Source organism: Puntigrus tetrazona, chromosome 6, assembly GCF_018831695.1.
Source record: "Puntigrus tetrazona isolate hp1 chromosome 6, ASM1883169v1, whole genome shotgun sequence".
Taxonomy (NCBI): Eukaryota; Metazoa; Chordata; class Actinopteri; order Cypriniformes; family Cyprinidae; genus Puntigrus; species Puntigrus tetrazona.
This window is the reverse complement of record NC_056704.1, coordinates 20,942,264-20,958,409: the sequence shown is the minus strand read 5'-3', so window position 1 is coordinate 20,958,409 and position 16,146 is coordinate 20,942,264. Positions and strand designations below refer to the sequence as shown.

The 16,146-nt window shown below is 36.9% G+C and overlaps 1 protein-coding gene across 1 annotated transcript; it reads left to right on the top strand.

Annotated features, from left to right (window-relative positions):
* The first annotated feature begins 2,202 nt into the window (after positions 1-2,202).
* On the top strand, positions 2,203-8,921 carry ip6k2a (inositol hexakisphosphate kinase 2a). Its single transcript, XM_043241999.1, has 5 exons — positions 2,203-2,830; positions 4,874-5,087; positions 6,437-6,609; positions 7,372-7,547; positions 7,641-8,921. The coding sequence occupies exons 1-5, from the start codon at positions 2,620-2,622 to the stop codon at positions 8,259-8,261; spliced, it is 1,395 nt and encodes a 464-aa protein (XP_043097934.1). The 5' UTR covers positions 2,203-2,619; the 3' UTR covers positions 8,262-8,921.
* The last annotated feature ends 7,225 nt before the right edge of the window (positions 8,922-16,146 follow it).

The following is a 16,146-nucleotide window of genomic DNA, read 5'->3' as shown; positions in this document are numbered from 1 at the left end:
TACCAAGTCTGGGATTGAATTAAGAGGAGTTGAGTGCTGCCTTGGCATTGGCCATGGTTTAATGCCCTTGTTAGAACTCCGCCAAAAGTGCCACAGCTAACCTATCACTGCATTTCAAGATCCAGTGCTCTCATTCTCACTCAGGTCTCAGATTTACACTGCCAAAGTTCAAAATGTTTCATATATCAGAATTTATTGCAACAGCAAGCAGCGGCTGAAACTTTCTGTTCCGTCTCAGATCAGTAATTAGGCTGAGGTTTCACTCTGTTGGCAGTTTAAATTGGCTCCTGCCCTCATTTGCTACTTAACTAGACGTCAATGTCAATGCACAGATCTTAACGGCAGCATATCTGGTTAGCTCTTTGTTGAATTACTTGCCATTTAGCGGATGCTGTTCACATCATAAAAAAAAAAGTACAGGCCTCTATATGAAGCCATTTGTGGTTATGTACCCAGCTGAAAGGCACAGTGGTTCTCTCAGGGATTGTGAAGTTCATGGGTCTCAAAGGTCTCTGTGATCAAAGCATCAGGCTTTTGCCACTGGACAAAGCCTCTGGTGTACCCCCTCTCAATTTGCATTTGTTCCATTAATGAATAAATGAATTGTGTGGCCCTTTGACACCATATGCTCACATTCTCAAACATGGTAAAGATGTTTTAATGTTTAAAACACAGAAATTCCTTTCTACGATTTCAGTGAATAATAATTTTAATTTGTGTTTAAGCTATTTTGATATATATTTATATATATATATATATATATATATATATATATATATATATATATATATATATATATATTACATTTAAATATCTAAATAAAATTTTATAAAAAATATAAATATTTACATTTTAATATCTAAATACAATTTTATTAAAAATATATGTATCTGGCTGTCTCTGTGATTTATCGAAAAGGAGGTCCCTTCTCTGTAGTGGTTTTGATGTTTTCATTCTCTCTCACACTTTTTCCATGGCCCATTTTCCACTCGTGAGTTCCAGCAGGCGGGATTAGAGAGAGAGAGATTAAAGTCAAACCTGCTGCTTGTGGTCCAAAACTACTGCAAACCTCCTACTGTAGAATAGATGATCGTGCATCTATACCCCCTTCAAACATGTGCATTTCTCTTTCTTCTTTCTCCATCAGAGAAACAAACATCTGTTCATAGGCCGGGGAGACACCGTTTTCATTTTGTCAGCTGAGCGAGGACACCAAAGCACACCTACCCTGAGGGCCACTGGTATCATGTGTCACCTGTTTAAACAGATAACTCAATTTTTAACAATTTTCAAAAATCATGTTTTTTTAGATTTGTGCATTCAATTTAATTTCAATCAAACTGTAATTGTTGTTTTTCTTTACTGTTAAAAATAACAGAAAAATGCAGCCAACTAACACAATAAAACATGCTAAGATTATGATAAAATATAATAAAAACTGATTTTTGAAAATGAAAAATACTGAGATATGTTTTTGAAATAAACCGATTACACGGACTGACATCACACTTGTGTTAAAATAGAAACTTAATTCATGTTATTTATGAATAAACATATTGTTATTAATATGCAAGCCAAAGTTGCTTGATTGTTTATAATGTCAAAAAATGTAAACCATTTTATAATAAAGAAATAAGTTTCCAATTGTATTCAATTTTATATGTATACTAAAGCAAAGCAGTAAACAGTATGCTATATAGGCCTTGTTAAGATAATTACAAAATGCTATGAAAAGCATGAAGACATTAAGATTAACATCATGATTGAATTATGTTACGCTATTGTAAAAAGTGCAAGAGATTACAAAAATGTTTTTTGTTTTTCTTTCTGTCTCATCTTACAAGTCAATGTTATATGCAAGGTTATTATATGTTTTTTTTTTTTTTTTTTTTTAGTATAGAAATGCTTTTTCGTAAACTGCATTTTCTCCGTTTTCGTGTCGTGACCCTTGCTTTACCAGCTTTACCAGCTTCTCTAAGACATCTATATCACACAGTGAGAAAAACAGCTGAGTCGCTCCGCTTCCCCCTCCCCTCCACCCCAGACTGTTTTCCATCGACATCCTCCTTCCCCACCCTTCCTCACTCTTTGTTCGCGTTCTGTCCTCTCCGCTTGTTGCCACCCAACACCGTTTCCGGCACTCTGATTGGCCGATTTGATGTTAGAGGCGGAGCTACTGATGCAGCGCTGACATTTTGTCAGTTCGGCGAGAGCTTACGGTGTCAGTAGAAGAGCTTCCGAGAAAGCGGTCGACACGCGGGCCTTTAAAGCTGCTCTTTCTCGATTAAAATCCCCTGAATTTCGCCCTTAGAACAGCGAGGAGAAAATACGAACTAGATTATTCGTGTCGTAAAAGAAAGGATTGAATCAAAACACAGGGCTGTGTTCTTTCTTCTGTCGTGTCGCCTTTCTTCCTCCTTCCTGTTTCTTTTGTTTATGTCCTGCAGTGTTCTGCTGCACGGCGGAGAATACACCGTTGACCGCGAATAAACGATAGAGCGAATCGAGATAAACGAAAGACAGAAAAAAAACTATTACGGCCGTTTCGTCCCTTTTCATCCGTCTACACGTCTGTGGTGTCCAGCTGGACCAGGAGCGAGAGTCTAATGCCCCCGGAGGATGAGCCCAGCCATCGAGGGGATGCAGACAGAGCCGCAGGGGTTTTTGGGGAAAGGGGTGCTCCTTGAGCCCTTTGTGCACCAGGTAGGGGGACACTCGTGTGTGCTCCGCTTTGGGGAGCAGACGATATGCAAGCCCCTCATCCCCCGGGAGCACCAGTTTTACAAGAGCCTCCCTGCGGCTATGCGGAAGTTCACACCGCAATATAGAGGTAAGTAGCTACCAATGTGACGTCTCATTCCGTTTTCCTGGCTATTAAAGCCATTCTGTTCTTTTTCATCTCTCTCTTTGGCCTACCATGTGATATTTGTCGGTGTGTTAGACTGTAAAAAATATTCTTGTTAAATGAAGGCCAGCAGTGCTGCTGTGTTTCCGTCTTAACGCTATTACCCTCAAGGTGGCGCTGCTGTTATGAGTTCTTAAAGGGACAGTTCACCCCCCAAAAGAAAATTGTGCTGTTATTTGCTCACCTTCATGTTGTTCCAAATTCTGGTGTCTGTCTGTGGAATCGAAACAGAGACACCTGCTCATGTTAACTGTCGTTTACAATAAAAGTGAACGGTTACGTCCATCACCATTCTGTTTTATATTAGTTTCAATTTATTCAAATATTCTTATAAATAGTCTTTGTAAATGTCCCGTTAAGGTAAGGCCCCTAAAAGGTAAGTTATTGGAAGACTGTACATTGGTTATCGCACACACCAAAGTGTCAGGCTTTCGTTTGAAGATACCTGAATGTGGAGCGCTTCCCAGGTTAACATACTTGAAAAGCAAGGCGCAATGGCAAATGTTTTTTTCCCGGACCTAGAGACTGCTGACATGGCATCATAGACTGCCTCCCACACACTTGTGGTTTGAAAATTTGCTGTCATTCCTGAAGAGACACCCTGAAAAACAAGTTCAACCGGCTTTTTTTGTCTATGTCCACCTGTCTCATTTTTCTTCTCTCTGTTCTTTCAAAACATACACAGACACAGAGACCGGTTTGGATGCTCATTGCAGCATCCATGCACTTTAAATATCCTGTTTTCCAGTGTGATAAGTGTGCAGGGTATATGTTCTTTATTGGGTGAGGTTGGGGTCATGGGAGTAATGTTGAAGCTTGGGCATCTTTGTGGTTGTTTATGGTGTCTTGAAATCCATTTCTTTTTCGTAATAATAGGAAGTTATTGTCAATATATACTGATTGCCTGTTTTAATATTCTGAGTTGGAAGTCTAGGCTAGGGAAGTCTATATATATATATATATATATATTTTAAATGCTCAAAAAAATATAATTTTCTGTAATAAAAATGCTCAAAGAAATATATTTTTCTGTAATAAAAATGCTGATTATTTTTTGTTCTGTCTTTTAAAAGTATTGTATTAAATTGTTGGCATTTTTTTATTTTGATATTAAAAATACTAGAATAATGTTATTGAGAGTGAGAATAAAAACACTAACATTAAGACATAAAAAATATATTTAAGTATTCTTTTAATATTCTATCTCTGTTTATATATCTGAATTTTAAATGAACGTTTTCATGACCTTTTGTCTTGAAACTCTCTATTTTTTCAGAATAACAGATTTCTTTATTTATCTATTTCTTTATTTATCTGTTGTGTATTTTTTGAGGGCTGTCCGCTGGGTTCATAATATATTCTTGCAATTCTTGTGATATTTACATGTGATGCCTTCATTTTTGCCAGCTTTTGATGCATTGTGCTTTATGGATGCTCTTGAATTTGAGTTATGACGTGATATTTGACAATAAATAGTGTTGGTTTCATCACATCTTTAGCCTCGTGTCATTTGTTTTCCTTCTTGTGTCGCTTTGATTGAACGGACATTTGATGTGGTGTGCTGTGACACACTCAGAAAACTGATCCAGTGAAGCCGCTCCTGTACATTGGCTGTTGTTTGATAGACTTCTCTCTCTTCCCAACCCTTAGTATTCTTTGCTTCATCTCTCTCTTTTCCAAAAATTTCTCTCTCGTTTGTTTGTTATGGATTGTGTGATTCCTATCAGGTTAGGAGCAGCCCGTGCTGTCGGCTCAGTAGCTTTTGTTAAAGATCTGGCGAGCTTTTAAGCACAAAAAAGAGAAGTGGGTAAGAGATGTTAAAGATTTCCCAGACAGTTTACTTTAAGCTCGGATCTCTGACTACTTCCTGTTTGCTGAAGTGAAGTTATTATGATTTCACCTCTGACCTCATTCTTTTTCCTTTTTTTTTTCCCCACTCTCCAATTCTATCTTTCTCATCTCTTGCAGGTGTGGTGTCGGTGAGTTTCGAGGAGGATGAGGAAGGAAATCTGTGTCTTATTATGTACCCTCTGCACAGTGAGCTTGGGGACTTGGAAAATGTGGACCCCTCGGCAGATCTGGAACCCAACAACAAAATAAAATGGGTCAGTAAGATGCTGCTGGACAATGAGGGCTACAGCAAGGACCGGTCCAGACACTCTCGGAAGGACAAGGACAAGAGGTGAGGGGATGGTAACATCTGATTGTGCAGACTTCCTAGCAATTTACATAATAGATGCAAAAAATAGTCAATAATTAGTTGTTAGAATAGTTAATCAGTTTTAACTGTGATTAAAATGGTATGTAATTTGGCAAATTCAACAGATTTTAACACGTGGACAAATGCAATAGACTTACACTGAATAAGACCAGAATATAATAGATATAAAGGCATCCAATCAACAAATAGAGCTCAGTGATTTATTGAAATAATTAAATCAGAATCGCAGTTTGGCTTATTGCGATTATCAAATCACAAAGGCTGCTATTTAATTAAATTTATGTAACTGTTTCGGAGTGTGTTCATTGGCACACACAGCTCATGAAAATATTTTACTGCGTCTCAGAGCAGCTATTAATGTTGTAATAAGTTATTTTAATAAGCGATTATTTTATTAAATGTTATTCTCTTTACATTCAAATAAAATAATCATTTGAATAATTCTATAGTTATATTTTGATGTATAATGAAACTTTGCAGCCCAAAAAAAACTTTCAATCACAATTATTTTCCACCAGCTCTTTCCAGTTCAGCTCTAAATCTCTGCTAAATCCAAATAACTGCTTAGCAATGTGCTAAAAAACACCAAATTGCACCAATGTGACAACCACCTATTACATTGTAGCACAATTACGCGTGAATAAACTCATGTAAAAAAATGTGTATCTAGATGAAAATGTAGCTGTTTACCAGAGACTGCAGGGACACAATACTAATGAATCTTGTACTGTTCCTTTTAGATCGAAGTAGCAGATTTTCAGTTAGCGGTCTTGAGCTTTAATGGCCACAATACCCCACATCTCTCGAATAATACTAGCCTGTGTTCTCTTGTAATAATGGCCCTGCTCAGTACTTGTCTGACTCAATGAGAATGTGACCCATCGTAGCGCCCTTGTCGTAATGAGGAGGCGCTGAGCGCACTGACCCACAGAACACCCAGCTGGGCAGAGCAGATGCACTCTCAGCTGCTGGCAGTCGGACTGCTTCAAATGTGTGTTTTGAGCCAAAGTTTAGCAAGAGGTTATGCAACCAGCGTAGCTTTGTGACTTAGAAGTGACCTCAGTGTGACTGGGGAAGGGGTGAAAGGCCAGATAAGAGGCATTTGTTCTTTGTGCGGGGTTTAGGATTTTAGGAATCATGGGTATTAACTCCACCTCAACAAGCCATATGACTTGTGGGGTGTTGTTTATGTCTGTAGCACAAAATGGCACAGGACGAGTAAAACTCAAACTTTAGATCTTTTAAAACAAGTTCTACCAAGTTGGCTGTAGTCTGTCTGTCAGTCTGACCCGCCTCTGTCGTCCCCCCAGTGTCAAACGTGAGGAAGAGCTGGAGTGGCTCAAGCAGGCCGAGGTGTTCTACTACAGCCTGGAGAGGAGCAATGCTGCTGGCCCTCAGCTCAAGCACAACCCCTGGAGCCTCAAGTGCCACCAACAACACCTGCAGAGAATGAAGGAGAACGCGAAACACCGCAACCAATACAGTATCCTTCGATTCTGCCAACAACCAACTAAAGTGTATCGGCCTAGTGCAGTTTACTGCTTACTGTAAATATACATAAATGGCACCGTTCAAACATTTTTGCTCAGTAAGGTTTAACCTAATCTTGTTTTTCTTTTTTTAACTAAATATGTTAAATTGGTTTGTGTCTCAAATAAATGCTTTTTATTCGTCAAAGTATCCTGGGGAAAAAAAGTTTGTTGCAAATATAATGCTGCACAATCGTTTTCAACACTGAAAAAAAGAAATGTATCTTGAGCAAAAGAATCTGCATATTAGAATAATTAGACCTTTATTTATAAAATATTATATGTTAATGTCTGTCTATAATAAATATATATTATTTATGATAGTTTATAATATGAAAAAAAATCTAAATTATGCTATGTAATATGTAAAAAAATTAATTCCAAGAAATTTCTAATTATATACAAAATGTATTTAAATAAATGTACACTCTAAAGAAACCTTTTTCCAAATTTTAAGTCACTAAAAATATATATGAAAATCACTGCTTAGTGATGTATTCTATTCATACTGCACAACAAAAACACAAAACATTAAAAGCTTAAATAGCACATAATAAAGCTTGTATTGCTGTGCAGATTTACCATTAGAATTACAATTGCGAGGGAAGTGGATAAAACAGGCCAATTAATTATGCAGAAAAACAAAGCCTAATTTTAGAGAAGTGCGAAAAAGAAAGGAAAATCTACATTTCCCTTAACCCAGAACTTCCCATCAGAATTCATCCTGTTGGAGAACCTGACGTGGCGCTACACAGTCCCATGCGTGCTTGATCTGAAGATGGGCACAAGGCAGCATGGCGACGACGCCTCTGAAGAGAAGAAGGCCGTCCAGATCCGCAAGTGTCAGCAAAGTACATCCGCCAGCATCGGAGTGCGCCTCTGCGGCATGCAGGCTAGTGCAACTCTTAAACGTAATTCCATAATATTAGAAGCACTTAAAGGCAATGTTTTATTCACACGCTCCTCTTTCTTTGCTTTCCTCCAGGTCTACCATTCAGACACAGGGCAGCTCATGTTCATGAACAAGTACCACGGCCGTAAGCTGACCTTGTCTGGCTTCAAAGAGGCCATCTTTCAGTTCTTCCACGACGGGAGGCGCCTGAGACGCGAGCTCCTGTCTCCGGTGCTGCGGAGGCTCCGAGACATGCAGGCGGCCCTGGAGGCCTGCGAAAGCTACCGCTTTTACTCCAGTTCGCTCTTGATAATATACGACGGAGACCCTCCCCGACCTCGCCACTCCGCAGAGGATGGGCTTTCGGAAGAGGAAGAGGACGAGGAGGAGGAGGAGGATGAGGAAGAAGAGGAGGAGGAGGAGGAAGAAGAAGAGGAGGGTGGTGCTTTTGGATTCCCTCATGGTGCAGGTGCGGCCAGCAGCGGTAGCAACAGCGGTGCTTGTGGCGGCTCCGGCGGCTCTGCTGTGGTGCGACGCATGGCCAGACCAGACGGCCCGGTGGTGGACGTTCGCATGATTGACTTTGCTCACACCACGTGTCGGCACTACGGCGAGGACAGTGTAGTCCACGAAGGCCAGGATAGCGGTTACATCTTCGGATTGGAGAACCTCATCACCATCATCTCGCAACTAGAAGACCACAGCACAGATTAAACCCCAGCTTTGATTAAACCAGCATGGCGTTGAAACGGGAAAATGTTTCTTTCTCTTTCTTCTCTTTTTCTTTTGAGACGTTCAGCTCTCAAAGCTCCACCTGTTCGGTTGTTTGTTTGTTTTTTTTTTGTGTTGTAGAGGATTAAAAAGGGTCAAGAAGCTAACGTCAAGTCGTGCTCCCTCTGTGTTCAGTAGCTTTACTCACTTCCCCTGATGTACTGTTACAGTGTTGCTGCCGTTTCCCGTTTTGTTCTATTTATTGAGGAATGGTTATTTACCGAAAAGGACCTAACTCATTCCTTGACAAGGTTCTGGAACTTTGAGTAGCTTGAGAGCACTTCTTGTTGGATGGTGGTGAAAAGAAAGACTGTTAACGCTCTACAGCACCCTCCCCTTGCACCTTTACCCATCGTCCAGAGACAACTATATTCAGATAGTTAGTTGACATACAGAGACTATAATAAAGCTTTATTTATTTGTCATATTTCCTAAATAAACTAAAAAGAAAAAAAGTGAATGGAGCTTCGAAAACTACATTCCATGTTATTAATGTTACAATAATGATATTAATAAATATTATTATTTGACATGTTCAGATACCTCTATCTTATATCTGTTGTACACGGTATGTTGGAGGAAAAATAAAGAGTTTGTGTTAAACTCTGGTCTCGTACTGTGATTTGTTTGGGGGGTTTTTAAAGCAAGATGTGCTTGTATATCAACTTACAGCGAGTCTCTAAAACCCAGTTTGGGTCTTGGATTTGCTAAATAAAAAGTAGTGCAATAAAAATAATTAAAGGGATGCTTTGCCCCAAAATGAATATTCTGTGATTCATTACTCACCTTCATGTCGTTCCAAACCTGTAAGACTTTAGTTCATCACAAGATATTTTTGATGAGATTCAAGAGTAGTCTGACCCTCCGTGAACAGCAAGGGACCAACCACGATCAAGGCGCAGAAACCTGAGTAAGGACATTAAAATAATCCATGTGAAATCAGTGCTGCAACTGTAACCGTACACATATCCATGCAAACTTTATAAAAAAATTAACAATGCTTTACAATGTGGTAGTTCTCTTAGAGTGCTCTTGAATTTAATAAGTCTTAATTTTGTGTTCAAGATCAACGAATGTCATACACATTTGGAACAACGCAAGAGTGAGAAATTAATGACAGTATTTACATTTTGGGTGAACTTTTCTTTTGAAAATTCAAATTCTGTCTTTATTCACTCCAAACCTCTATGACTTTCTCTATGACAAAATGATTTGGTTTTAACATTCTTCAAAACTTCTACACTGGCGTTCCACAAAATAATGATGAATTTTTAGTAACACTTTAGTTTAGAAACCAATTCTCACTTGCTTATTAGCATATATGCTGTTCATTAGTACCTTTAAAGTACATAGTAGTGCCTTATTCTGCACGACCATACTCTATATCCCTTAATCCTACCTTAACAACTAGCAAGAGTAAGCAGCAAATTATCTTACAGATCTTACAGAGGTAATAGTTGTAGATAGTAGTTAGTTAATATCGATAATTGGTATCAAAACTAAAGCGTAACTAAATGTTAATTATTGTGTAAACTATCCATTTAAGAGCTTACTCGATTTTCTTTAGGTTTCACAGTCGTCATAAAGAGATCGGAAAACACTCTACATTATCACAGGTTTAAAGGATGCTAATGTCTTGGCCTGTGTGAAAATTTTAACACAAGGTGTCCTGACCGAGTGTCCTGGCCTTTTCCTCTTTACTGGCTGTTTGAGAGTTTAGACGCTTGTCTAGGTTACAAATAGGCCTGTATCACAGTCACACAATGACGCACATGTAAAACAGGCATGCATTATCAACAGCACTCCTTAAGATTGGAGCTAGTAGTATGGTTGTTTTTTTTAAATCTGTGAATATTTAGAATGAAATATTCAATTCATAATAATATCAGTTAATGAATCATTAGAACGATTTTTGAAAGATCATGTGACATTGAATGGAGTAATGCTAAAAGTTGAAATATATTAAAGTAAAAATCTTTCATTTTAAATTGTAGTTTTACTGTATTTCTGCTTAGAGAGTATGTGTATAAAAAAACATTATTCCCAACCTTTGATCAGCAATATAATAACATTTCATACTCAAATGGACTCTAATGTCTTTTGATTTAGTGAATTGTGGTCCACGAACAGTTGGTCCAAAACTAGGGGCTTCAGATGCCAAATGATTGGCTTTATAGGATTTGAGTTGGGTATGGTTGTTATATCTGCTTTATCCCGTGTCTCAGCGGACATGATGTAACATGAGCTCCAGTGTCAATAGAAATGTAAAGATTACTGGTCAACGCATGTATACAAGTGTTGTGTGATTTAGCATGTTTTTTTTGTCTGAATGTTTGTCAGTATAGTTTAGCATCACCTATTCTCCAGAACAGCGGTTGCTATGGCAACGGAGCTGTTTGGTAATACTGAAATTGCTATATTTTTAGCTCTTTTCTCTAGCACTGGGGATCATGTGTTGGCCTACATACGCTAATTACGCCTCCTTTAAAATGTCAGACAAATATCAAATGAATTCATCCCCAGTCTCAAACATATGGGGGGTATGTTCAGCTTACATAATTACTGGTTTGAAGTATGCAGCTGGTTCGTTTAGAGAGCTAACATTTGCATGCTCTTTATAGGTACTCAGCTGTGCTCTGTTTTAGTTCAATTCATTCTATTCTACCTTTGTTCTCTCTGTGTTCCCAAGAATAGAGCATTGTTAGGGCAAAGCATTGCTTGCTTTCTTTGTCTTTTCTCTGAACTGAGTCACACCTTTTGAAATCACATTTATACGCACACACATTTGTAAATATTTATTCTGTCATTATCCTTGATCCATTATCCATATGACTTTCCAAGTGCCAGTGTGAGACACTTTTGATAGACAAATTGGTTTTTCATAAAGTAAAGAAAGTTATATAACATGTATAAAACAAAGAAATAAATGTGTAAGTTATATATAAGCTATATGTCCTTATTTTTTAAAAGGAATTATTTTTTACTTATTTTATATTATAAAAATGTAGTAAGATTGCTTACATTTTATAAAATTAATATTTTAATAAATAATACATTTAAATACAGTTAATACATTTAAATAGAAGACAATTAAAACAGATATGTATAATTTACAATGAACAAAACTTACAAGAAAATATAAGCATTTTCTATGATCTATCTATGATTTATTTATATTCAACATTTTTTTTGTTTTTATAGCTTAAACACAATGCAGTAGTTCAAACACATTGTTATTAACACATTACATTGAGCCCTATTTTAATGCAATTTTACAGTATGCTAAAATAGAAAATAGCATTTTTAGAAAATGTTTGGTAATTAGCTTTATTTATAACCTAAAATGAAATTCATGATTTACCATAAAATAAAGTCGTTTTGCTATGTAACAATTAGTAATATAGAAAATGAGCTTAATAAAAACATAGTAAATAAAATTAAATTATTAAAAATAATAATAATTTTGTCACTCATTTAATTAAAATATATTATGCTAAAATATAATTTACAATTTACGTTTCTCTAGGGGTATTTGGACCTCATTGATGTGCAGAGAGAGAATAATTTCAAATTTCTTTAGGTATCCATTAAGGTTTAGTATTCCTTTCTTATGTGAAAGGTCATTTTAGAAAAGGGAATTTGAAGAGTGATCCTGTATGTGTTATCAGTGTGATTGTCAGTTTAGCATCTGGGTCATTTATAGAGGTCACTTCATCAGCTTTACACTTATTGGAAATCAATATTTCATCCCATTCCAGTTCCACTGAAAGCATGTTCGTGGCCATGATACTTCATACGAAGCGTTCAAACAGGTGAGAAAAAGACATTAGCATTGCTTCACTAGCCAACATCGCTTTACAGGTAGCGACTAACAAAGGAAAAAGAAATGTCTTTTCTAAAAATTCAAGGGGACTAAGACATAAACACGCCATGACAGGGCCAGCCGTAGGGTCATGACTGTCCCTTAGTGTTTGACCACTGTTTCAGAGAGTGAGAGAAAACCAGGCCAAGAAAGAATTAGAATCTTACATAAGCGCCGTCATGACGTAAACGCCGCTCCCATATAGCATGAGCCGGACTGTGTTGACTTCATTCACTGACTGCGCTGTCAACATGTGTTTAATCAGGCCTGCCAATTACACTAACAAGATCAGCTAAATCTATTCACGACGTGTTCCTGATCAGATATATTGACCTGGCTTATTTCATTAAAATAGCTTAGAGTGCTCAGGTGATTCTGTTTGTGCAGAAAACTCTTTGAAAGAGCTCTGTTGCTCTGCTTGTTAATTATTTGAGAAGTGCATGAAAAAGATAGAGGAATGCATTTAAATTCCTGTCCCAGTCTTATTACTATGTTGTGTGTGTATTGTAATGAGAATATTCTGCCAAACCAGTTTAGCCCAGCTGAACCCCCCCACGGGCAGAAAGATAGGTCAAGGTTGACTAAGTGTTGTTTTTACATAACTGATGCTCTTTGTTGTCCACCAAAAAAATGTGAAAAATTTCTAAAAACATGAAGAAAATGGAAGGGGATGGTATGAAGCAGTTTTCAGACAAAGCAGTTATTCAGATAAAGAGGTATATATATATATATATATATATATATATATATATATATATATATATATATATATATATATATATAGGTGAAACACCTGTTTAAAAGAAAAAAATTCTGATTTTTACAGTGTTCTGTTAAATAAAACCTTGATATTTATGACATTTATAAAGTGGTTTGCAATAGCCAAATATTCATAACCTAAAATTCTATCATTTACTCATGTTCATTTTATTTACACATTTACAACCTATTTATTTATTAATGTATTTAAACTGGTTTGTGGGAAATGATCAGTTTTCGTAGTTCAGCGTAGTTTATATATTATTGGATGATATATTCAGATAAATTGCTACTACAATCCACTTTTTAATCAAAAAAGAGATTTTCCCTTTTGTATTCGTAAAATAATAGTATGCGGGTTCGAAATTATACAAATACGATAAATAATGATAGAGTTTTCATTTTTGTCTGAACTCTTCCTTTGTAAACCCGGGCCGAACGGCAGTGAAGCTTGTGAAAGGCAGTGAATGTTCAGTAGCCTTGATGTAACAAGGATGATGTAACAATGTCTCAAGCATTTGTAAAGTATTCTGGTGGACTGTTGAGTGTATTCAGAGGCATGCAGCTAGTCTCCTGTGTTTAATAGTTCTGAGAAAATATGTCGGGTGGCATTCTCACAGTTTTGCTTATTGGCATTTTAAGGAGAAATGATAAAAAAGACATTTGAAAATGCATCGACTTCCCATGATTCTAGTATTGTGCTCTTGGTTTATGAATCGGCTGAGTTGTAAAGCCCTCTGTCTACTGAAGCATTCTTTCCTCAGCTGTCCTGACATAACACCTCTATAACTCTATAATGCATCTAAATATAAGGAAAAAACGTTATTCTGAAAAAGGCTGTGCGCTGGGCAAAATGGCTCTGACATTTGATGATAATGCATCAGTTTATCTCAGTAGTCTCTTGACGGTATCTGTTTAGTGATTGTGTCTGAGCAGAGTTTACTCTGTCTAAAAAGGTTTGTCATGCCTCATCAAAGGCTTAGGGATCATATCTCTGACGTGCTAAATAAATGAGGGTGTCACTTAAGTAAATGTCTCTGGATGTTGGAAAATACCATGCGCTCCAGGTCAGCGAGTTTCCAAAAAACTTAATTGGTTTTACATCATTAAAGCGGCACAGGGAAAAAACTATACAATGGCTTTCACAATCTTTGTAACATCTTAAGTAAAAATATCTCGCCTGTTGCACTGTAACAATCATTATTAGAGTATATTTGACAAGAAAATTTCTGAATGAAATAATGTTTCTCCACATTTAATTGCACTTTCTTAATTTTTTAATTATTTACAAATAATCAAAATATTAAATGTCAGCGCATTAAAAGGAAAGACTTAAGCCACGATGACCAGCAAAATATTCATTTGTACTGGTGCCTGGCATTATCCAAGTGCTTATAAGATATTAAAACGGAGAACCAACTGTTGTGAGTAAAACAACTTTCATAATGGCAGTTTGATTCCTAAAAGTTTAATCAAATAAGTTAACTTCAGCCGTTTATGTGAAGCACTGAAATAAGGATGAAGCTCGGCAATTCGGGTCTCTCATATTGTAAACCAAACCCAGGTGGATCAGATGAGCCAACTGAAATGTCACATAATCCATAAAATAAATCACATAACCCTCAGCGCAGCTAGCACCTGAAGAATTTAGATCCTGCGGTATGTCAACAGCCTCTGAAAATAGCAGCCCGAATGGACTATATCTCACTGAGAAATGGAAACACCATAAAAATAAATGAAGCGGAAGGCCTCGGTGTACGTGAAAATAAACATTTTAGGAAATATTCATTTCTCCGCTTATGTATCATGCCTCTTTTTTTTTTCTCAGTCCAGATCCACATCCTTCAACGTGGCTAAAATATTATTCATTTATGAATCTACCTGAGATGCGCGTACACATTTTTGTCCTTTTTTGCCTTGTACGACACGACACTGAGATTGAAAATGCCAAGAAAAAACGAATAGCTGGGTGAGAAGCGTGCGTGATTTCTGTGGTATTTGTTTGGCCTCACCTCCGTGTTATCTCACAGTTCGCTGACCGTTATATAACCCAGTCTGAACAAGTATCTCTTTATTAAAGCACAGACGGCGGCTCATCTCTAACCAGCACAAGCACACCACAACAGAATCAGCCGCCGTGGGCATAAATGTGTATATAGTACTGAGCAAAAAGCCATGTGTTCTCTGCTCTGTCATTTGTTCAGTCCCCGGTTGGTGTGAACGTTAGTACGGCTCAGTGGTTATGTGTGTCAGACTGGTCTGCATCAGCTGCAGACACCAGACGAGGACAATCTGCTGTCATAATCACATTATACCCATTCAACAAATCGGTTCCGATGAACTACATTTGTTTAAAAAGGTCAGTTAAATAATTCTCAAGTTTTAAATTTTGTTGTGATGTGAATTGCATCCGCTCATAAAAAGTATGCTTATATAATAACATAAAATGAATCAAATGATATCAGAAACAATGTGAATCAGCTTGTTTTCAAATCAAAACATAATTTCACAAAATTGTACTAGACTAAAAAGCGCTGAAATGGAACTGGTATGATGGTGTCAAATGATAATGTTCGTATATGAAAATCTAAAAACTGGCAATATGATTATGTCCAAAAATCATGGTATTATCATAGGCTTATATGCCCAAATAATCATGGTGTGATTTCCAAAACTACCTTAGCATCATAGTACTTCTTTCTTGCAGTTATGTCCTTGTGGCAACAGGTTTTCCAGGAATCAAGAACCTCCAGATTTCTGATGAAGGGATGCCCTCTGTCGGTTATTTGTGTCAAGTAACTTATATTAAACGGAAATGTGTTATTTTAAAAAAAACGGACGTGAATTTGAACCTTTCAGTTAGCACAGACACGAACAACTTACCACTAAATCTATATAGCTAAACACTGATAGGCTATGTTGTGCTTCTTGACTGTGGGTCTTGTGTTCTAACTGAACGTATTTTGTGTTAAACTATAGTACTAAACCATACACATTACACTAAGGTTTATTTTTGTAAAGAATAAGGCAATCTGTCAATCTCATTAGTGGCTTGACGAAACGCAAAATTAGCTAATAATGGCAAAAACAATAATACAAATACATGAGTCATTTTAATCTAAATATAATAGGTGGTGCTGAAAAGAACAGAACATTCTTGTGTCCTTTTTGTATACTAAATTGTATAATCATTTAAATACATACAAT

Excerpts from the sequence above, each read along its gene's own strand:
- ip6k2a (XM_043241999.1), top strand. The coding sequence starts at position 2,620 with ATGAGCCCAGCCATCGAGGGGATGCAGACAGAGCCGCAGGGGTTTTTG. Across the intron at positions 6,610-7,371 it reads GAAACACCGCAACCAATACA|AATTCATCCTGTTGGAGAAC; the intron begins GTATCCTTCGAT and ends ACTTCCCATCAG. Across the intron at positions 7,548-7,640 it reads TGCGCCTCTGCGGCATGCAG|GTCTACCATTCAGACACAGG; the intron begins GCTAGTGCAACT and ends GCTTTCCTCCAG.